Source organism: Phycodurus eques, chromosome 19 (genome assembly GCF_024500275.1).
Source record: "Phycodurus eques isolate BA_2022a chromosome 19, UOR_Pequ_1.1, whole genome shotgun sequence".
Classification (NCBI taxonomy): Eukaryota; Metazoa; Chordata; class Actinopteri; order Syngnathiformes; family Syngnathidae; genus Phycodurus; species Phycodurus eques.
This window is the reverse complement of record NC_084543.1, coordinates 5,050,136-5,074,051: the sequence shown is the minus strand read 5'-3', so window position 1 is coordinate 5,074,051 and position 23,916 is coordinate 5,050,136. Positions and strand designations below refer to the sequence as shown.

Here is a 23,916-nt window from a genome sequence, read left to right as displayed (position 1 = left end):
AGATTATGTTTTCCACGCTAAGGTTTAATGGGATTTAAATGTGCGTTGATGTTTGATGCCCCCTCTGTGATCAGACCATACTTTAACCTTGCATGTCACTATGTTGATTTTGATGGACCAATTAACTGGCTGGCTCTCTGATCTCTCTTCCTCACTGCAGGTGTGATTCAGAAAACCGTTACCTTGGCAATCCACTAAGAGGAACCTGTTATTGTGAGTAACTTTCCACCACACTTGCACACGCAGTTGATACAGTACTTGATCGCTCCTGGCCGCTCCGTCTTGGCTTTTTCCTTCCTCTTTTACTTCAAGCCTCAAGCTCGGCTGCAGATGGGCCGTCTTAACGCTTTGCCACCCGCCGCGCTTGTTCACTGACAGAATGACTTGTCGTGAAAATGTCAAGCGCATCACGAGGAGTGAGTGATCTGAGCTAATCAAGGGGACGGAGGAGGAAAACGTCTCCACCGGGCTATGCGCACACTCAACCACCCGCCTACTCCTTCGTTCATTTAGAGCAGGGGTGTCAAAGTTGCTTTCATCGTGTGCCACCTTGTTGTTATTGGGGCGCTCAGAGGGCTGCATACAACGGTGAAAAGCCAAATGTATGAAAGATTCTCAAATAAAGTAATGTATACAATAAAATAAACTAACAATTGAAAGGTTTGCTTTTTAGGAAATTGCAGCATTAACTGTGTGTATTCTTTTTAGGAAATGAATACCGGTAGTACCAGTAACAGTTTGGTCAGTCTGCATTATTATGCTAGGACACCAGTTGTTCATGCTACACTGATATTCACCTTTGAAATGAGGTAACAAGTATGACGTACCAGCAACAGTATATCATTAGCCATGATGTCCGCTAGCAATCTATTTACGAAGTAGGTGTGTAGCTAGAGCTTACCCTTTATGTTCTTTGTGGGAACTCAGTACACCTCTGTCGAAGAAGAATCACCTTTGTCATGAACATGCATGCATGCACATGAAATTTGTTCTCTGCATTTTACCCATCACAGTGAACACACACACTTGTTAGTGGAACACACTGGAGCAGGCGGAAGCTGAAGCGCCCGTGGAGCACTTCGGGATATCAGTGTCTTGCTCAAGGACACCACAGCCGCGGGTCCGGGGGATGTTGGCGGATGGTCCGGTCGGGGCCTTGAACCTAGGTCCCCCCCACGGCGACAGGCGATGATCTTAACCATTGGGACACGCCTGCCGCTACCGTACTGAATGTTCTGTATCGGAAAATCTGAATCTAAATACTTCAATACCGTTACACCCCTAATAATCGTCCTATCATTTTATTACATGATTGCCCCTTCATTTAATTATCATCGTATCACTAGATTTGAACAGAAATCAAGAAGCAACAGTGGCAAACTTTCACGGGCTACATAAAATGGCCCAAAGGGGCCAGATCTGGCCTGCAGGCTTTGAGTTTGAACCTGTGATTTAGAGAGTCAGTGAAATGTCAAGTTGAGAGCGAGGAGTGTGCTCTCTTTGGATGTATACAATCACTGTTGTTGTCTTATGTGTTTATGTGCGTAAGCCACTGCCCTTCACAGTGAATCATATATATTCCCCCTATGTCACACTTCGCTCCAGACGAAAGCTTTGGCCAAACTTTTTTTCCCCTTTTGAAATGCCATCGCGTGACGCCAAGCTCAATGAGAAGACTCAATGAGAAATTCAGGCCCTGAGCTTGTTTTAACCTCACCACATCACCGACACTTGCTCTTGAGCTCTCTGTTACACACTGAAAGCATTAGAAACGCTCTTCATGACTGTAGCTAAGGCAATACTCAAGCACAAGCTGTCATTCTGTTGCAGGATTTATTTATTTTTATTTTTTTACATTCACAAACCTAAAAATGTTCATTCGCATCACAAGGCATTTTACGAACAGGCTGGTGTAAACTGGACTGAAAATGTCAAGATAATTACGAGCAAATAAACAAGATAACTTGCATGTAATTTAATGCATTCGTCATTTCATCCCAATGGTGCTGCTGTAGTTGATTGCATGAACAGTAAGTGAAAGGCTCTCCAGAGATTGTAAGGTCAGACTGAGAAACCGAAGCCACAGAGAAGCGACTTACAATTTTAAGATTTTCTCCAAAAGTGAACTAAAAAGACAACTTTTGTTCACCACAAGATTAAAATGCAATATATTATGGATAATAATTAGACCTTATTATACCTTACCTTGCTGCATTGTAGCAAACAAAAAACAATACTGTACTTTGTGTTGCTCCTGACACTTTTTATATATATCCCAAGCACATTTCTTAGACCTTCATGGACAAACAAAGCTCATATTTGAATTTGCTCAAATGTAGTAAGGAAGTTTGGTCTGCCCATGTGATCATACTCTTTGTCAGCAACTGCGTGAAACAAAAGAAGAAATGGCAGCAACGTGGCAGATGGTTATTAAATTATACAATTCTTTAGTAATCGTTGTTTTAGCGTTTTGGAACCTGTTGTGAAAGTTGCATTTTTGCACTCAGCTTGATGAGAAAATTGGACATCCTGATTGCAGCTAATGGATTTGATTACATCCATGTTTTGATTTCACTTTGTTTTCATCAGTCAGACTGTTGCTTGGACCATTGTTTTGATATTTGCAGTCTACATTTGCTTATAAATAGGTTGTCATTTCTTACTACATACTTTCTATTTGCAATGTCCACTAAAGAGTGATCACACCATAAGGCTTTATATATAACCTTGTAATCATGTTTCTTCTTCATTTCTCCAATAGACAATCTGCTGATCGACTACCAATTCACCTTTAGTCTCATCCAGGAAGACGATAATCACTACACGGCCATCAACTTCATGGCCTCACCCGAACAGGTAATGCAAAGCAAGTCATCTACAACACTTACCGGTTACCATGCTTTTAAAGAAGTGAGTCAGTAGTAATTGTCAACTCTGATGTGATTTCATGTTGTGCCCAGCTCCCACTCTGCTCCCTTCGGGCTGGGTGACATGAGTGCAGCAATCACAAGTCAATTATCGCCTTATTTAACGGCGTCGATGACGACTTGATGCCTCGGTTACTGTTTTCCAGGAGAACAGCTCCAAATGTATTCTAGGCTTGCTGATTGATGACGCAGTTTCATAAGCTAACCATATACTGTACACTAGCTTCTGTTTCATGCGGGGTTTTGCCTGATATCTCGTCGTCTTTGTTTCTTGTCCACAGGCCAACAAGAACTTGGACATGTCTATTAATGCCTCCAACAACTTCAACCTCAATATCACCTGGTCTGTGGGATCGACAGGTATTTAGTCTAAGATATGCAGTACTTTAGTGGTTCTTGCTGCTGATAGAACACAATTTCACAATGAGGTTAATTACATTTGGAATAAAATGTTCCAGACTCAAAACGTCTGTCGTCATAAAATCTTTAACTGTACGGGCTATCTTTAAATTAAAATGTTAACATTATTAATTGCCGTACAAGTATACGCAGAAGTTAGCCAGTTCAATATTATACGTTGTACAATAAAACACTCTTAACTTTAATGACCATTGAGGAGGGGTAATAAATGTTGTCAGTGTGGCCAAAGTACATCATGTATCTCATTTTTTAATATTAACTGCCAAACAATTATAAAATGAAACTAACCGTGGTTTACATGTAATTTAAAATATATCCGGTCAGTATGCCGAAACACTAGCTAACACTGGACAAAAGTACTTGCACACTCCCATAGTCTTAGAATTGAAGGAAGAAAGACCTCTATTACGCTGCTGTTCGCTGTCAAGATGGCAAGTTCATGATGCCTTAGAAGGAGCAGGGCGTTTGGGGTGTTACAGAAAGGCCAAAACAACAACAACAACAAAAGCACACAGCTAGGTGTGAATAGTGTGCCAATAGTTTAGGTTCTCCAGAAATATTTGCGGGTAGTTGAGGGTTGTCAGCATACGTGCGACATTGTGTAGCGGATATTGTAGGTCACTTAAAGACACCCAAGGACACTGCATCCATCCAGTCCTTGTGTGTTTATCTCCTGCACTTCCTATCTCCTCCTCCACTCAAGTCCTCCGCCACCTTCTCCAGCCACACAACACCTGACTTCACCCCCCCACTGCTAAAACAATAAAAAATAAAACCATCAACCTGCAGCCACCTTTACCTTTTTTCAGAGCCCTGTCATTAAAATTTGAAGTTGGGTGCTCCCCCCCCTAAAGATATTGTGTTTCTGAAGGCACGGTGGAGCCTCTTCACAATTGACAAGAGCCTTAAGCGCCTTTGGGTGGAGGTGGTGGTTGTGGTGGTGGTGTAGGAGGGCGATTTCAATTAAGATAAACATGCTCACGTCGCCGCACTCAAGCTGTCATTTTCTGTTCTTTTGTTTCCCACCGGTGGGTTGGAATGTCAATGACTTGAGGCCATTGACACGAGCGTGAATATGAAATGACTGGAAACATTTTATTATATGTAAAGTGCACTGTTTGCCAGAGCTTGGATGCCTGGAAATTGTTTTGTGTTCATGTCGTTATGATGGACACAGCTATTAGCACATTCTTAAACTAAATAGCAATATCTGTAGTTGTACACTTACAGTAATTCCATCCATCCATCCATCTTCTACCGCTTATCCGGGGTCGGGTCGCGGGGGCAGTAGCTTTAGCAGGGATGCCCAGACTTCCCTTTCCCCAGCCACTTCATCCATCTCTTCCGGGGGGATCCCGAGGCGTTCCCAGGCCAGCCGAAGGATGTAGTCTCTCCAGCGTGTCCTGGGTCGTCCCCGGGGTCTCCTCCCGGTGGGACGTGCCCGGAACACCTCACCAGGGAGGCGTCCGGGAGGCATCCGAATCAGATGCCCCAGCCACCTCATCTGGCTCCTCTCGATGTGAAGGAGCAACGGCTCTACTCTGAGATCCTCCCGGATGACCGAGCTTCTCACCCTATCTCTAAGGGAGAGCCCGGACACCCTACGGAGGAAACTCATTTCGGCCGCTTGTATCCGCTTACAGTAATTTAAAAAAAAACAAAAAAACATTTAAAATATATTTTTGGGGTATTTCTAACAAATGGATGCAAACAAAACTGACTTTATTCCATTTAAAATTCAAATGGATGATGAATGATCAAAAATTATTTTCAGTCTTGACTTATGACAAAGTTTACTTTCTTTCCTGGACCCAGATGTACTAAAATATATCATGTATTAGCTTAAGCCGTGTACCAAGGGTTCCCAAACTGAATTAGCAATAGCTTGGGTATCGAAGATATAGTTTATAATTAAAGCTAAATCAGTTAGGCAAGCTTTAAACTGGTTTTACATACTTACAAATGCTTATCTGTTTCTGATACAAACATATGCTGCTGTCATCTCCAAAATGTGTAAATGTGCACTCTTTGGGCCAACAGCTGGTACCATCTCAGGTGAGGAGGTGCCCATCGTGTCCAAGACCAACATCAAGGAATACAGAGACAGCTTCTCCTGTGAGAAGTTCACCTTCAGGAGCAACCCCAACATCACCTTTTATGTCTACGTCAGTAACTTCTCGTGGCCCATCAAGATTCAGGTATGACCGTTTGTCATGGTGACCTTGGAGCAATCCAATTTGGCTAGGTAACACAATAAAGCCCTTGCATTGGAACGCCGTTTTTTTTAATCCTATATTGCTCAGGCTGATTTGAAGTTGACTTTTTAAAAACTAGATCGAATATGCACTGGTGCCGTGATTTGCAAAAGAACAACTTGTTAACCGTCCGATATGTTCAGGTTTTCATATTATTTGCTCATTATAGTATAGTGGAACGCAAAAGCGGAATTTTCCCATAAGAAATAATGCCAATAGAAATAATCCATTCCGGGGTCAAAACTAAGACATTTGTCTTTGAACTGAGAGCTTTACAGGCATTTAAATATTTTAAGTCAAACTATGTATAAAGATATGTGATGTGTTGACACCTACTTTTGTGTGACATGATATGCAAGTAAAATTCCATTTATCTGGTTATTTATTGGTGATATTTGCTAGTTGTAGCGCCTGTGTGATGTTAAACTGTATTTTTCTATTGGGGACAAACTTTCCTCTCTTTTTGCAAATCATTTTGGCTTATCTTGTATTGATTTTCATATTTGTCGCAACCCTCTTTTCCACATGGTAGATTGGTGGACCGTAGTGGAGTAGTATGTTTAGGGTCAGCTCATCTATAGAGGTGTTCCAATAATAGTTTTCTATTAAATTCCCTGGCAAACAATAGCTTATTTATGGACCGGCATGAGCTGTTAAAGCCGCTTCGAGAATCAGATAAGGGCTCTGTTTTTCTTGCATGCCTGTATGCGGCTGCAGCTGAAGTAAAATCCAATTTAAAGCTTTCGAAAGGGCCAAACTTACTAATTGCCTTAAAAAGTGGGGGAAAAAAACAGAACTTATTTTGCAGAGTCCTTTAAGCTTTCACTGGAATTGTTACGAGTGCTCCATCTAATGAAACGTACGCTAACTCTGAATGTTTTCAGTGTTTCTCAAACGATTCCATTGAGCCGCAATAGACGTCTTGAAACTGAATTAACCCTGAACATATTACTTTGACCCCACATTACACGAAAACCGAGGAGCACTGACACTAAATCTACCTCATTCCCCCTTATTAGAAAATTAGCAACACGTCATTGGGAGGTGTTGCGATTTGTGTTTGCCATGTCACTGCACATCCCGTCTCACATCAGCGACGTTTTTTTTTTTATTATTTGAAAAGATACAATGGTGAAAGGTGGTAGACTTTTATGAAGGTTTTGGAGTTGAAGTTCACTTCCTTGTCCCCAGCGTGTGCGCTTCAGTGTGCTAACTAGCAGTTAAGACCCAATTTCTCATTCCCTGGCCAAATTTGGAGTTTGTGGTTGTCATTGTACAGTATTCCTATCTCTGAGCTTCCTTGACAGTTTTGAATAAATGCAATCTTTTGCAACATTCTAAAAGATTGTAAAAAAAAAAAAAAAAAAAAAAAAAAAAAAAACGGTACATCATGTTTATCTACCTGAATTATAATATGGTAGAAATGTTCATTTATTTATGTATTCATACATTAGATTCATGAAACACTTTGGAAAATACTTTTGAAAGGGCAAATTCCTGCCTAATGTATACATAGAAAAAATATTTTCATCGTTTATTAATTATGTAACAATATAGTTTCTAGAGATGGTGAATTTTGTTTTCCTGTGCTGTAAGCAGTAATCAAAATTGTACACATATATTAAGAAAATAATGACATTTTGAAATGAAATGACTTGAATAGGAGTTTCACATTTTCAGTTGAGCTACTTAACCAAATGAAGTTTTTGACACTATTCTGATTTATTGTGATGTAGCTATAATATAGAACATTGTTAATGACTATTAATTCACAACGTTATATGTGTGTGAATAACTTTGGCCTAACTCTAAGCCTCGCAAGGTTAAGAATGTTGTTTTTTTCTTTTCTCAGGCTGCCTACCCTCCCAGGAGAGGGGTACTTCACACACTTGCTGCATTAATAGATTGTTGCGTTCACGTTTTGGTTCAATCTGTACCGAAATAAATTTGTATTTGCTCCTCATCCGCATTCAAAGCGACAAACGTGCAACGACAAATCAATCTCTAAACACAACTCGTGCTCCGTTGCACAACCCCTCGTGTTGCCCTGGAGGGACTGGGCTGCTGTTGATATTGTATGTCTGTCTAAATGCTTTCGGGGCAGAATGCCTCCGAAGCGTCTACAGTAGATAATGTTGTCACTGTGATGTGGCCTGTCACAGAACTACCCTAGCCCGTTTTTCACAAAAGCAGAAATATGCCCCGGGCCCATTATTTCTGAACCACAGACATGCTGAATAACGATTATGAACTGTTAACGTCAACACTGTGCTACCATCAGTTGTTGGGTGTGTCATCCACTTCCATCCAAAAGTAAACGTCTCCCTCAAATTCTCCTTTTCCCTATCAGGAAAAAACAAACAAACGCGTAGCTACTAATTAATCAGTTGTTAACGCACAGTTAACTGCTGAGCTCTTTTGAACTCTCTCGCAATGTTTCATTACTTTCCTCAAAGTTTACATCGAGTAAGATTACTATGCCTTTAAACAATTTGGGAAAACCCAGATGATGCTGCCATGTCTTCAGAAGCTTTTCTTGAAGACATTTGAGTTGATTAGAGACACACTATTCCACATTATTCTGCCATTTTGGAAATAGAAGTTATTTTGGTCATTCTGATTGAACTAAAACAAGGACAAGTTTAGTCTGATTTAATGTCAGACATTGAGGGAAAAAAAAGTGTCTTTTTATATCGTGTATGTAAGCTTCAGGTTTCAGCTGTAGTTGATCAACACTGTTTTATGTTTATGCCCCAGCCAGCTACGTGACATATTTGTCGGTCTTGCTTCTTGCCATTTCTCATCTAGTTTTAAGCTCCAGTTTTACTTGAAATACATTGTAATATATTGGTAACAATGACATTTTGGAGATGTAGATTTCCTAATGGATGTTTCGATATCTGTGTAATGATTTTCTTTCCTCCCTCGCTCCCACTAGATTGCCTTTTCTCAGCACAACAGCATCATGGACCTTGTGCAGTTCTTTGTGACCTTTTTCAGGTGAGTCAAATATTTCCACGACACTCTGGGATGTATGTATGGTCGTCTCAGCGTTTTTCTGCCAAGAAGCCCCACACATCTTCGTTTGCTTATTTGATCTTATTGATTTTCTTCAGCCTGTTCGAAGGTCAACTAAATGCGTCTCACGGACTTCTTGCCTCCCCCAGCAGTAAATTTAAATGAACTGACAGTCATCATTTCATTAGGTCTTTATTGCTATGAAACAGTCATAAATCAGGACTTATTTGGGGCTAACTTTGTCTAAGAAACGATATCTTTTCCAGATATGAATAAATGAAAGCTTAAAGAATATGAATTTGTAACATGATAGCCACTGACCTGAGCCATTGTGTTGTTTCAGTCTTAGGTGCTCATTCGGTTGGCTGACGGACTAGCTTATTTGTGTGTAGCTGTCAGGGTTGCGAATAGAAGCCCGTCATTGCCTGAGGCGCCTGCCCATCACTGCCCCGGCCACAAAAACCATCCTGCTAAACTGTTACACAGTTATCGCCTGCGTCCACTGGATCAAATTACAGCTGAATTCAGAGATTCTTGCAAAGAAAACTCACAGAAGGACAGAGATTTATATAATCCAATATGGCAGTTTACATAATTAACAAAATGCACTTAATTAGCTTTTAGTAACAAACGCCATTAAAAAAATAAATAAAAATACCATCTTCCCTCCCGGAATGGTAACAATCTGGTCTCTTTGTAGTTAGGAGATCCCGATCCACGGCATCAACATGTTATACGATTATATTCTATTACTTTTCTAACATGTTAAATTGGTTTATCAGCGTTTAAATTAGATTGGTTGCCAAATCTTGGTTTGACGTTATGGCTTCTTACCTTGCGCAGATAAAAGTTTTTATTTTTAAAATCCTCCTTATAAATGGGGATTTCTGTGTGTGTTTATTGATCGTAGGGTTGGGCTTACTATTAAATGAATAGATTAAGATTTCTGTCAATTTGTTTGGAGCTGATGATCCGGTAATCGCGTCTTAACGCGGCAAAATTGAGTGCAATACAAAACCAGCACTTTGATAGGCACCAAAATGTATTGGGAATGCTAACATTTTCGTATGGCCGTGATGCACTTCGTTGAACTTGTGTGGGAATTTCAGAGGGAAACCTAATCAGCCTGATGACAACAATGTCAAATTGCCGTGTAGGGTTTCCCACCTCGCTGTTACGACACACAAAGTGAGGGAAGGACCTCTCTTGTCGCCTCTACGCAGTTGTTTCAGATAATGTTTATGCCTTTTCACGACAAGCCTCTTAGACGCCCCTGATGTGTTTCCCACTCATGACAGTTCCCCCCCGCGGTGCTGAGAACTCATTTGACTGTACTCTTATACGGGCAATCTTCATGCTTGTGGATGACTTTTTTTTCTAGTGTATTCAACATGAATCAAGCAAATCATAGATGTTTGTTTAACCCCTATGTGCCAAATTGACTGTTCAACAGGCCTGAGTGGAAAGCAGGTGTAGATAGAATTGCTTATTATTCCATTTATGGCCTCGAGGTTTTTGATAATGGTTTACAGTAAACAGCTTATTCATATAGAGGTGTCAACACCTTTGTTCGCTGTGGTTGAGGCACAAGGTTAGATGATTTTTGCATTTTTTTGTCAAGTGTGTTTGTTCTCTATCTCCCACCACACTTAAAAATCATAACTGCTTATCTTCAAAGTAGCGCAAAGGCAATCGCGGTACCTTTTTTATTTCTTTATTTATTTTGTATTTTTTTCTAACGAAAGCATTCCCACGCTGCGAGGTGTGTTCGCATGCTGTTTTGATGCATTGCTTACAGCGGATTTCACCTTTTCTCTTTGCCCCCGTTGCTTCTCGTCCTTGCCAGTGCGATCACGTTTCACACAGCCATCAACGCCGCCGTTGCCGGATCGCACGGTTACGCCCATCTCAGCCGTATATCTAACTGATAGCCCGTTCAGGTTTAAATATCAAACAAATGCTCCTGGGTTCATCAGGTCCGAGCTGGTAATGTGCCCCCGCTGAAAGGAGATTACCGCTGCTGGCCCCCAAAGACGAGGGCTTGTTGCTCAAATTACAGGATGTAGTTCACATCGCGGCGTAATTATCTTTGTGCCTGCACATCAGGAGCAGGCTCATGTTCCTTTCTAACTTGAAAATTAATGTAGACACATGATTTATAGACTCACCAAGTACCTTCTTACTATCATATTTTTATGAACATCAGTATTACTTGAGTATTTTACAGACCTGAGATGAACTCTATTCGTGCTGACTCAGCGATTGTGCTATAATTAGTATGTTGGAAGAAAAACATACAATCCATCACGATGGCGAAGAAGAAGAAGGAAAGAAAGGCAACATGATTTACATATGCTGTTTATAAAGGGGGAGACTACTGAGATTCGCGTTATTAGGTAGTCATAAAGTGTGCATACAAGGAGAGAAGACGGCGATAATAGCAACATTTTGCACTTGTACTCTGGGTATAGTACCACCACCCTTTTACCACCTATTACTTAGCTAAATACTTAGCTCTCCAAGTTACCACCACCATGGCCAACAATAAAATACAGTAGCGTAGTAGCCAAGTGTTTAAAAAAAATAAGACAGAGGTTTTATTCCTAAAAAGCTTGAACATTAGCACTGCTTAAATATAGTAAATATTAAAAAAAAAAAAATTAAAAAAAACTTGAAAGTTGTTCAATTAAAATATATTCCACATACAAGTTCAATGCAAATGTACCTAAATACATTTTAAAATCAAAACTTAAAGATTAAATGCAATTGTTTTAAACTTGTTAAATACAACTGACCTGTACTTAGGCAGTGATTCTTTCGTGTACCACACTTTGAGAATCACTGCTCTAGTAAAGTAAGTGAAGTTTTCAAATATCCTGTATTTTATATACTTTTAAAAGTAAGAGAGACAATTTTATTGAGCTCATGATTTAGTCGTTCATCGTCTCCCTATTCTGATCTCTGCCTTACGTCTTCCTGTAGTTGTTTTCTGTCGCTTCTCCTGGTGGCAGCAGTGGTGTGGAAGATCAAGCAGACCTGTTGGGCTTCGCGTCGGCGAGAAGTAAGTGCCCTTTAACCCACCTAAAGGCCAAATTCAATGATTAAAAAGTGATTTTAATCGATTGATAGTCGGCCGATTGACTCCAACGAGGCTAGTTTGCAGTGTTTGTTTCGGCTGACATTGACAATCAGGATGTGGGTTTTGTATCCGCCTGCCACTAATTGAAATGGGAATATAAACAAGAATAATTGCCATCATGACTGAGAATTATGCCAGTCTAAAGAATTAAAGTCAGTAAAATAATTAATGCGTGCAGATGGTCTGCCTTCATTAAAATGCTGCTCACTTAATTTTTTATTTTTTTTTTGGACCTCTTGGCATTTGTGTTATCAAGTTTGTCACTGCCCTTCAGTTCCCACATCAAACTAAACAAAGAGATGAATTCAAATTTTCATTTTTACAGTAAGTAGATACTAAAGTTCTGGTATAATCAATATAGAATTCTGTTATCCAAGGCACATTTGCTTTCCACGCAGATGGAAGGGGTACCTAGCAAAGATACTGCTGCTTTATTTGGAAATATGCATTATATGCATTGAGGTCATGTGATGAGTCTTGGATCACGAGCAGGGACAAAGGTAGGAAGATACAACAGCTGTAAATGCCACAACGCAGGACATGAGCGCTGACCTCTTTGACGCCACCATTGTGGTAGGTGGGAGGCGCTGACATTTCATTTCACGAGACGGCAGCATACGTTAAAAGATGTTTTACACAACATGTTTGCACTTTCCACTGTAGCGATGCAGTGGTCGCCTTGTCATTCCAATGTCTGGCGCAGGGGCGGGTTTAAGACAGGCCAGGCCATTCGGGAAAAAAAGGCTACAGTAAATATGTTGTCAATGTCAGGAGGAATCCTTGTATCTACCAAAAACACTACTTTTCAGGGGATAAAAAAAAACCGCCATCTTGCTTGAGTTCCCAATTACCGCTTTGTTCAAGTTGGTGTTATACCTTATAATGCTATCATATACCGTTGCACACTCACATCCACACATCACTCAAAAGGTATGTTCAATCGCTAAATTAATATGCTAAAAAATCCCAAATTTATGACTAATTAAAAGCCTTTAATATGTCATGAAAGCAAATGCACGTGTAACATCATCGTCCCAAACTCACGTTGCGGGTTGATTTTGATGTTGTCACAGAAACAAGTCTCTTAATTGAAGACGCATGATACGCTGCTTGAAAGCTACGGACCCAAAATTTGCTGAAATGTGAGGACAAATAGAAATGCTGTGCCTGCTTCGCATGCTCAATTCATGGAATACGTATATAAAAGTCAGGTTAGCTGTCATTACGTCTCATTGGTGGTCAGGTGAACGTGCATGAATGTTCCCATGGAGATAGGCATCTTTACTTAAGACTTTGCCTGATTTGGTGCTGTGCTTTACTGAATTCAGGAAGAAGGGGGGGGGAAAAAAGACACTGGACCTAAAATTTGCTCAAATGTGAGGATAAATAGTGACACTGTGCTGTAATCAAATTATGGAAGGATAAAGGTGAGCATTATTAGCATTATGTATTTGGTTAGATGTATTCTATCTCAGAAAAAGGCATATTTGTAAAGGCGTGATATGTTGCATTCCTGAACTCGAAAAATATAATGACAATATAATATGTAAGACGAGCTGGCTTTTCATCACGTTACACGTGGAGGGACATACTTTGGCATCAAATATGTGCTCTTTGTTGGTACCACGTGCTATGCTATGGTTACCAATCGCAATGGGCTTAGTTTTTAAAGTTGCGATTGATGTTTCTGCATTCAGTTTGCAGTACATGATAGAGTAATTAAAGAGCTTGAAGGAAGAATCTTTTATTGCAAGGATGCAGGTTGAAAATTTTAAGTTAAGTACAGGCACAAGTATGTTTAAGTATCAATTATTTAAATTCTAACACTTGTAATGCACTTTGTTTTAATTACACTAGCTCGCTAGGTTAATGAGCTTTTGTATTTGCGCTGATGCGACTTTTTGACCACATTATTCTCCCCTTACGCGGCAACGTGACTTCCCTTGAAGATCTTAATCAACACTTTATGCGTCGTTTTGATAAGATCATCCTTCCCTTGGAAATCGTCTCACGGAAACATTGCCAAATCCTGAACTTAGAAAACTTCTTGGACTTGAGGATTTGAGTTTGAACTTGAGTAATTTCATCTAAAGTCACCCGATAAGGGCTTTGCCGTGAGGTGCTTACTTCACAGCAAAGCAGGTAATAATGGGAATTCTCAAGATACACGCACGCAGCCAGTGTTGTTTGCGTTCGTCATATCAATGTGGAACGCTATGACATTTTATCCAAGTGGATCACCTCAGTTCACAATAAAAGTGTGAAGAATTTTGCGTTGAGCTTGCCAGTTTCAGCCGAAATTGATGTATTATGGCATTGTGTTTAGGGCTGTGCCAGTGGGAGCGCACTGTGACGCAGGAAAAAGCACAAAGTGACCTGCTAAGGTGCCCAAAAGGCTCAGAGGCGGGATGACACTTTTTATAGCGCCCCATGAAAGGACGGAAAGGCTGTATTCACCAGACAGATAATTCATGCGCTCACTTGCCAAATTAATCAAGTCGCATATTAATGTGTGCAAGCTTATCGCGGCAGTGAAAGACTCCAGCTTGTGTTCTTGACAAAATCACTTGTTAATTGGTTTTACGGACTTCACTCTAACCTTTTGTCGTTCACTTAAGTTATTCATTTAGAATCTTTTCTGTTATTGTGATGATCGTATTCCCAGCGCATTTTACGCCGTCGCCGGACATGAGGCTCCTCCCTGACTTTGCCTCCCCTTGCCGGTGTTTTGTTGCTTTAAATTAACACTGCGACGTGATAAATAACGTTGCGGCTATCTGACATTTAGGATTGATGTTGTTGGATTTGAAGCTTTGGTGTTGGAAATTACAACAAAAACAACAACAACAAAACATTACTACAACCTCTCTGCAGGCACCTACATCTTGCTTTATCTTTCTGAGAAGGTCAAATTTCCTCTTTGTTGACCTTCGGCTGGGCCCAGCGGCTTATTTTGATAGATGCGATGTCTCTATAAGGTGGTTAATAGCAGAGATGTGCAACAATGAGGCGGCTTAAAGTTTTAACGCACGAGGAGAATGGCGAGCAAAATCAATCTGTTTCATGTGGCAGATGTCCTTGTTTCACCTCTAACCCCATTATTTTTTTGTTGTTGTTGTTGAACTCTTAACATTGATTGAATATGTCAGGCCCGATGTGGGTAATCGTCCGCGATAGCTGATCGAGCCAATAACGGGGCAGAAATCCTGTGGCTTGATCTGGGCATGAGTGGCAATACTTTATTTTTTTTATTCAACCTTTATTTAGCCAGGAAAAGCTCATTGAGAAATAAAATGCTCTTTTACAAGCGTGTCCTGGTCGCTCTAATTAATTAAGTAATTTCTGCCATTTTTAGTAAAGATACAGGCACTGTATGTCTTTGGGTATTGTTATATTGTCCATCGACATGTTTTGCTTGAGTGTTTGTTTGTGTTTAAATATCCGTTGGTTGACACATTGGCTAACCATTAACTCCAACCGGTAGTGGCAATAAACAGCTTGAATGCTGTCACGTGGTCAAAGGAGTCGATGAAATTTAGCCTAGCGGGGTTACATTTCGACACGGGGATGGCCGTACTTTGTACGTACTCGTTCCCGCTGAATTAAACTTAAGAGAAGACCGTGCATGATATGCTGCTAATTTACTACTACAACTTCATGGTCCTTAACACCGGAAACCTCACAATGTGCAATCTGAGGACAAATGTCGTCAGGGAAACAAGCATTTTTTGTCATTGCCAACAAGCACTTGGTGTTTTGACATATTTTGTATCACTGAACAAATTGGATTCCTACTACTACGTGAATATTGAGCTCAAGGAACAGCTGCATATTACGACTAATTGATCCTTGATCTTCAACGCAGCAAACCTGAGCTCATCGCAAATCCAATAATCAATCAAGCAGTGTCCTTGCGGCTACTACAGTGGCCCGTTTTTCTATTGATCAAATGCAGCGTTGTGGATGAAAAGTGTGGCTCTAGTTGTTTTGCAGTATTGATTTGTGATGAGGGGGAAAATAAGCTATTTTCTGCAGGACAGAGACGGGGTCAAAGTTTCAGATTTCTGCGTGATTATGAAATATTTGTAATCAGTCGTTCACATTATATTGCTTCAGAGTTGAAAAATGACGACCGAGTTTTTACGGCATGGATGTTGTTTCAGTGTTTTCCCATCGATATCTCCTATTGATTTTTAGCTTAACGCCCATAGGGTTGAGGAACGTTGCAACAGCCCCACTTTTTCATTTTCTACTTGTCTTGCATCCCAGCAGCATACATAGGATTTTGATTTTGGGTGTCCTATTTGAACCAGTTTGTGTTTGTAACTGTATCAGGAAATCCCATCATGCAAAGCTGGTTAAAAAAAAAAAAAGTAGCAGCCTTTTTTCCCCCACTTTGGTCAAAGAATAAATAAAACTGCCACACTAAGATCAGATGACTACTACTTTCTAAACACACCCTAAAGATAATTAGGAAGTAGTCGTCAATACTGTATACTTTATATAATGTATGCTTATTGTTTTATTAATTGACTGCAAATATAGAAGTCGTCTAAGAAAATGCACCTTATACTTTCAGTTGATGCCTATTTGTTATCGTTCTAACACTTCTGTTTTTTTTTATATGTAGCATTGTATTCGCTAGTATTATTTTACTGTTCATTATTTCATGCTTTTTTCTTTTTTTTTTAATCCCAGCAACTAATGAGGGAGCGTCAACAAATGGCCAGTCGTCCTTTTGCTTCGGCTGCCATCGTGCTGGACGCTCGAGGAGGAGAGCAAATGGAGATGCTGCAACCGATGGCCGACGTAAGTATTTTACTATACACAGTATGCATACACGTTTTCCCCTTATCTGCAAATGGCCCGTCCCATCTGTCCATTTTAAAAATTAAATGTCATCCTTGAGCACAAAGGTGTGCCCACCCCTGCTTATTTTAATAGTCCTCAGGAATCACTGCTACCAATTAAATGTTTTTTATAAGCAAGAAATGATGTCATCATGCCCAGGTTTTATTTATTTTTTTAAATATAGTTATAAGAAAAGATGGAGACTGCATCATTACATTCAGGAGAGACATGAGGAGACATGGTTATTTTTGCTTTTCTTGTTGTAACTTCAAGTCTTAAAAAAAAACAAAAACAAAAAACTGACCTTTCGTCCAATCATTTCAATACATCACATACATAATAGAAAGCAGAAAAGAAATCTTGAAGGAAGTGCAGCAGCGGGCTCAATGTCACTGGGGATAAAAGCGTAGCTGGAAGCAATAAAAGGGAGCTACATGCTCAAATTGACATCAGAGGAGCAACAGTGTTTCCTCAGCCAAGGCCGCCTCTGTGTCACCTGCTGCCGAGAGAAATAAAATCACTGTGGCAACCAGCGAGAAGGCACTACATTAGCCATTAGTGTATTGCTGAGCGCTGCTCGCCGTCCATTACGGCGTCGTGAAGGGCAGCGTAAAGAACAGGAGAGGAGAACAACAGTGCTTCTTAGCTCTCTGAGTGCAATTCATTGCTGCAGTCTCAATCCACACACCCCACAAAAAAACGAACTGATCATGAGCTATTTGTGAGTGTCAAATTAATTATAGCCAAATTAGTTCCGTTAGTGTGTGTCCGTCCCATCTCGGACGCCAGGCAAAGCTGTTTGTTTGTCAGAGCGCATTAAGGAAGAAGGTTTGTGCCCACTGGAGAAAATTGTGGTAAACACTGTCCCAAGCTGTTGTGGAAATGATAACCGTAGGAGAAAAAAAAAACATTCTGCGTCCTCTGTTTGTTGACCATTGCAAGATGCGGCGTGAACCAAAAAAGGTCTTTCACTTAGATGTCCGTGCATCATTTTAAGAAAGTTGCCAACACATTTGACAACAAACACTGTTAGAAACAGCAACACACATTTCTTGAGGTTCATAATTGTACATTACAACAACAACAGCAAAAATCACACAGTATCGGCTAAACCTCAATCATCACTCATGCATGTAATGTTGCCAGCATACACACTTATTTTCACATTATCTGGAAAGAAACAAATAAATAAAGTTAAGACTATTAAAAAAAAAAAAAAAAAAAGAAATTAGTTGCCAAAGCAACAACAGAAATGCTGTTCTCATGACAGAGTATTGCAGCATCCAAAGTTGATATTTTAAGCAGAAACTACCACGTTCTACTGCTTTTAAATCGTACGTGCATGATGTCGGCTAATTTTAAATACCGCTGAGTCAAGTGAAACGGGCAATTCAATAATTTTATGGCATTGTTTGGCAGCAGCTGAAGGTGAACCGTATAAACATGAACCTCTTTTTTTTTCTTTTTTATCAACCTAATTGCTTAGCATCTGGCATCACTTAACTGTTAGAAATACTTGCCGATATCAAAGAGGACACTGACAACACATTTTTCTGACCGCCGGTTTGTACAGACAGCTTGTTTGCACACTGACTACAATTTAGGACCTTTTATTTTATTGACTGAACCAATCTTACATATTTCTTTTAATTTTTATAAATAGCTTTGCTTAACCCCAAACATACTGTTTTTTTGTGCACTTTCTAAAACACCCGAAGATGCCACAAGATCAAAACACTGTTTAAATAGGAAGTCGTGTGAAAGAACTATGTTGAAGTGATACATCTCGACAGAGAGACAAGCTTTGTGTGTCGGGGGGGAGCTGAGTTTAGCCTGGGTTGTTAACGGAAGTTATGGAGAGTGACACAGTCCCCCCCCCCCCGAAATCAAAGTATTCGTGAACCATTTATTTGTAATGTTGTATGATGAGTTTGAAATGATACTAGACTGTTTTGGAATTATCATTTGTGTTACATTTTCATTTTAGGATAAGCAATTAAATTTAAAATTTTTTTTGAGTTACTCGAGGTCCCACTTTATAAACAAACAGGCAGCGCGCCCAGTCTTAAATGTCCTGTCAATGTAAAACCTTGAAATCAGTGTTTGTTTCTTGAATGTTAACATTTGTACCACCGAGCCACGAAAAGGGAAACAAGCAACATTTCCACGCTTTACAATCCACGGCAATGTTTTGAGCTTTGTTTGGAACAGCTGTAATGACGTCTCACCCAGTGATCCGTGTAAAAGCATCGTAATGCGGTGGATTCTGATTTATCGTTAGATTAGCACGAGGCAATTTAGGCCCCCTTTTCTTTTTTGCGGGAATGCAGCGACTCATTAGCGGGGATCACCTGAGTGCTCGTGAAGCCGACTGACAACATGATTGCCCTTGGATGCCAGTGCACGACAGAGCACGTTCCCCCCCCCCCCCCCCCCCCCCCCCAAACCCTCAATTCCCCCCATCTGTTGTCATTGCACGCTAATGTTTTCCTCTCATCACGTGACCGACTTGGCTTGCGTGAATTGCACATCAATATTCGTATTCTGTGACGGAAACATATTTTCTATCTCATACACAGTTGAATTGAATTTGTGTTCCCATTTTGACTTTTTCATCACAGTTTATGAATGACTCTTGTTCATGTGGAGCCATTTTGTTATCAGGGCCATTTCAGTCATTTCAGTCAAAAAAAATTAGTCATTGAACAGTTTTTGGAGCAACTTCCTACTGTTTCTCATACAGCGACCCATTGGCGTTTATTGTTTATTGATCAGAACAACTGCATGGATGCCGCTCAGTGTAGCTCAACTTCTCATCGCTGACATCATGGTCGCCTCTGGGAAGATGGTGCCCACCAGAAGCTAGGTGGCCCATAATAAGTAAAGTTTATTAAAATAGTCATGTATTTTTCTATATGTTTTTTGAATGTATGAATATTGAAAGGATGAAGTTATCAGTTGACATTTAAAGTAAACCTGTGAGTTCACAAAGTCTTAAAAAAGCAAAAACATGAAGTACTGCCATAAAGATTCTCCTTCAGTATACCCAAATGAATAACTCTACCATATAAATGGAAACTAATCAGTCCCTCAACACGCATTCCCGTTTTCGCACATTCTGCCTCTGAGCCCTCTGTCATCACAATTCAGAGCCTGGCAGACAGAAAGAAGTCAATTGTGGTCAGACGTGTTATTATTCCCCAATTTCTCCCAAACACACTGAAAAAAAAATAAAAAATCCTTGCCATTCATTGTAAGGATGACATGTTTTTCACGCTTGAGACACGAGCACTTTTGTGGCCATTAAGTCTAAGTGTTGGTCTTCTCAACACACGATGTCAGGCGGCGGGACACGCAAGTGTTATCACTGTCTCTGTCGTCGTGGTTCTTGTGTGACCAATTAAAGAGCTTGTCTCGGGAGGGAGGGCTGCTCATCTCTGCCGCGATCGCTTTTACTATCTGGTCATCCGAAAGGTTCATTCGGCAGTCACTGCACATGTAAAGTTAACGAACCCCCGTTATTCACGGGGGATATTTTCCAGACCCACCCGCAATAGGTGAAAATCCACAACATAGAGGGACCATATAAAAAAATTTTTTTTTTAAAGTTATAGCGTTGCCTCTCTCACACACTTTAAAAGTATTGAAACATACTTTTTTAGCAGATTGTGAATGTTTATGAATAAACAACAAAAATTGCAAGCAACGGTTGAACTGTGGCGAAAGCTGCAGTTGAATTTATCATACCAAAAACAAAGACAAGTATTCATTTAAGTAGTCAGTCAACTGGTTTTCGGTTTGTAAATGGAAAAACTCCATATCTCATGTCCGTCAATCAAAAAGTCCTTTAATTTCTGGTTGATGACGTGTGATTATTTTCCGTTTACGCCCTCCCCAGGGCGCGCCCAAACCCGTCGCCGTGGAGCCGTGTTCCGGAGGCAAAGCTGCCGTGTTGACGGTCCTCATGCGGCTGCCGTCGGGACCCACCAACTTGCCGCCGCCCGGCCAATCAGGTGACGAACAGAATTTGGAAATGTGCGTGTGGAAATGTTTGATTTTGTCTAAATTCAAAACAGTGGTGGTTGTTAAACGTTAAGTTGGTAGAGGAATTGAGAAATTACCGCCTTTATCTAATGCCAAGGAGTCCGATGAGTTTTTCTAGTGAGTAATTGTTATTTGGGTCATATGGAACACTTGGAAGTAGTTTGCAAGTGACCGGGATTTCACTGTATAGACATTCCTATAGAAATTGTTTGTTGTGTTCTTTCACCAATCGTCCATTTGTCTCGCCCCACCAACAGGCTTGATCGTCGCCAGCGCGCTGATCGACATTTCCCAGCAAAAAGCATCCGATTTTAAGGAGAAGTCGCAGGGGTTAAAGAATCGAAAGGCCGTGGCGCCGACACACCAAGGCACTTGCGTCTGAGCGCCATCTTCTGCGGCCTCAACGCTCCGAACCGTCGCGGGTTCCTCGCGGACGACGTTCCTGAGACGAGAGACGTCGACGCAGAGGAGAGCCTGTTTGGCTGTGACAATATAATTCCAGGGGACAGAAGTGAAAAGCCCTCAAGTGCAACCATACTTGACTTTTCCCGCGACGAAGAACTTTGAAGAACCCGCAGGACCGAAAAGGAAACGGAGGATCTTTGTTTCAAGCTTCACTCGTTTGTGTTTAAAAGCCTCCTCGTTCCTTTTGCTCAGCATGAGTGAAAACGCTAATCGCTATGCAGTTCATTTCAAGCTAAAGCTGGCCGAAGCCTGTTACATGCTGCCTATTGTTTATTATTGTCCTTTTTGTTTTTGTAGTTTGTGTGCTTTTTTGCACGTCAGCAAGTGTTTCACGGTGCTAAAAGCTCCACCGGTTTCCCGCCTGAAATCTACGCACTACAATCGCACCGATAGCCGATCTCTTTTAGCATTTAATGTACAGACAAAACTGGAAAATCTTGTCTCCATGTTCTGTTTGGTTGCTTTGGCCTCACATTTGGCACACAGGGCGACGTTATACACTTGAAGCAGGGACATTTTGCTCCTATGGCTGAGTTTGTTTTCTATGACTTTATTCCCACAGTTACCTTTTGTATTGCCGGACGAGAGCAGAGGGCAGAATTTTCAAAGCTGTACAGTGTTTGCTTTTAAACGAACTTAAGTATTTGTTACTCTCCTCCTCTCTTGATATTTCCCGTCATTTGTCCGCTTTCTAAGACAGATTGGGCCAGATGTTTTCCTTTATCCCGTATTATATTTACACACACAATTGTGTAGAAGCGCATTTCTGTTGTTTTGATATTTAACAAGATTCCTGTGTAATCGCACATTTTGACCGTGAGTTTTTTTTTTTTTTTTTTAAATGCTGTTTATTTTTTAAACCTCTTGGGCATTGTTATTGCAAAAATGGTCAATATGTTGCAGCTCTTTAAAGAATTGTATGTAAGCTAACATGTTCCCTAATTGTGTGTGTTTGTACAGTGCTCCTATGACAGTGTCATTACACAGGAATCAGGGTCTCGCTGGAAACAAAAAGGAAAAAAACAAAGCAAGCGATGAGAGAGACTGCCTGTCAGTAATCATCAGTGTATTTTAAGGATGAACGACATGATGGAATATTAAAAAAGAGAAGAAAAATGTCAAGTTTTTTTTCCCCCTCATTGCTTGCTGATGTCAGTTTCTTTTCCCAATTTTCAAAGAACCTTGTCAAATTAAAGTATACGTTAACATTCTTTGGTGATTCTGTAAATGCCAGCTATCTCTTGATTTTTGAATGATGCGTCATAACACTTTCGCCGGGTCATATTGTGGCGTGTTCCTTGTTGCCGTTCTCACTTTTAAACTAATCAGGGTTTTTGTGGTGTCGTTCCATGATCCGGATTTAAAACTGTAGGTTCCTCCTTGCTTGGCCTCGCCGCTCTTCAAATGTGGGTAAGTTGCTTTTGTGTCTGCCCGCTAATATTAGCAAGCGACAGGACCACCTTGGTGGAGTTAACAAAGGCTGCTGTTTAAATCAATTTGAATTACAGTGTTCATGAAGGTCAGCCTATTGCTTGTCTTTGTTCATGTGCTGTGTCTTGTCAAAACATTATGACCAAACACAGGTGCTGCTAGGAAGAAAGTGATCAACGGTAAGTAATCTCTTTTTGTTTTGTACTCTTTAATCGTGAGAAACGAAATGTGAAAGTAACGTCGTTCTAATGTTCAAGCACATTCCTGCCTGATCGGTAGGTAACCCTACAGAGAGTTGACACTTTCAGTGAATACATTACAGCAAGTCTGCTCTTGAACTGGAGGTCGTTTTTGTGTGTCACACACATAGACACACTCATAGATGGATACAAAAAGATTGATACAGGTAGACTGGTATCACTAACTGGTAGATTGTTATAGGTTGACTGACACATGGATACCTTTAAAGTGATATTGGTAGATTGATTCATAGATACTCGTAAAGGGCTAGAATATTAAGTATAGTATCGGTTATGTAGGTACAAGCTGATCGATGGACAGATTCTAGTAGATTGATACGTACTGATAGATTAGAAGCATTGTGATTGTGGATTGGTAGATGCGTACCAATAGATTGATACCACTTGATTTAACAGGTTGAGAAACAAAGTTAGATATCAGTAGACTGTTAGATAGATAACAGATTAGATAGTAGATGGATACAGCTAGATTGATCCATTGTTACCAGTGGATTGATAGATAAATACCACTAGGTTGGTCCCACTTGGTTGATGGAAAGCAGGATAGATACTGGTCGATAGCTTGATACTGGTAGATTAGACCGTAGATAGATACAGATCGATAACCCAGATACTTGTCGATTGATTCCGGTCGATTAATACAACGCGGCAGATTGTCCGATAGAGTGATGCAAGTAGATGATACATTGATACTAGTAGAATGATACGTGATACTTGAATTAATCCAAAGGAAAATTGACTGTAAGTAGTTATTTAGAAGAGTTGAGATTTTGTGTTTTTTTAACAGATCTCAACATGGGAAAGCCAAAGCATTGTATTTTAGCCCTGTTTATTTCTGTTGGTATTGGATGAAATGACCTCATGTTGTCCTTCATTTGTTAAAATGAAACCGCACCCCTTGCCAGAATGTTCCAGGCCAGGAAATGACATCATCGCCAAAACTTGGAAGCTGGAACACCACTTGCAACAGAATCTTGATGGGTTTAAGCAGAAATAAGCTGAGTCACTTATGATGAGAGAGGATGATCAATCTGTCAGTTTGACTCCTCGAAATCCCATCGGAGGGGAAGCCAAGCAGACGACTGGAGTTCCTGTTGTTTTTCAAA

At 40.4% G+C, this 23,916-nt stretch overlaps 1 protein-coding gene across 3 annotated transcripts in view; it reads left to right on the top strand.

Moving 5' to 3' along the window:
- The window catches only part of atrnl1b (attractin-like 1b), a 54,347-nt gene extending 32,033 nt beyond the window's left edge, over window positions 1-22,314 (top strand). For all 3 annotated transcript variants that reach the window (XM_061705844.1, XM_061705847.1, XM_061705846.1), the window contains 9 exons: window positions 161-213; window positions 2,762-2,856; window positions 3,209-3,287; window positions 5,388-5,545; window positions 8,541-8,602; window positions 11,603-11,681; window positions 16,458-16,568; window positions 20,509-20,623; window positions 20,912-22,314. In XM_061705844.1, coding sequence (XP_061561828.1) covers window positions 161-213; window positions 2,762-2,856; window positions 3,209-3,287; window positions 5,388-5,545; window positions 8,541-8,602; window positions 11,603-11,681; window positions 16,458-16,568; window positions 20,509-20,623; window positions 20,912-21,036 — 877 coding nt within the window. In that variant the 3' untranslated portion in view covers window positions 21,037-22,314. The remainder of the gene's footprint in view (window positions 1-160; window positions 214-2,761; window positions 2,857-3,208; window positions 3,288-5,387; window positions 5,546-8,540; window positions 8,603-11,602; window positions 11,682-16,457; window positions 16,569-20,508; window positions 20,624-20,911) is intronic.
- Window positions 22,315-23,916: the final 1,602 nt, after the last annotated feature.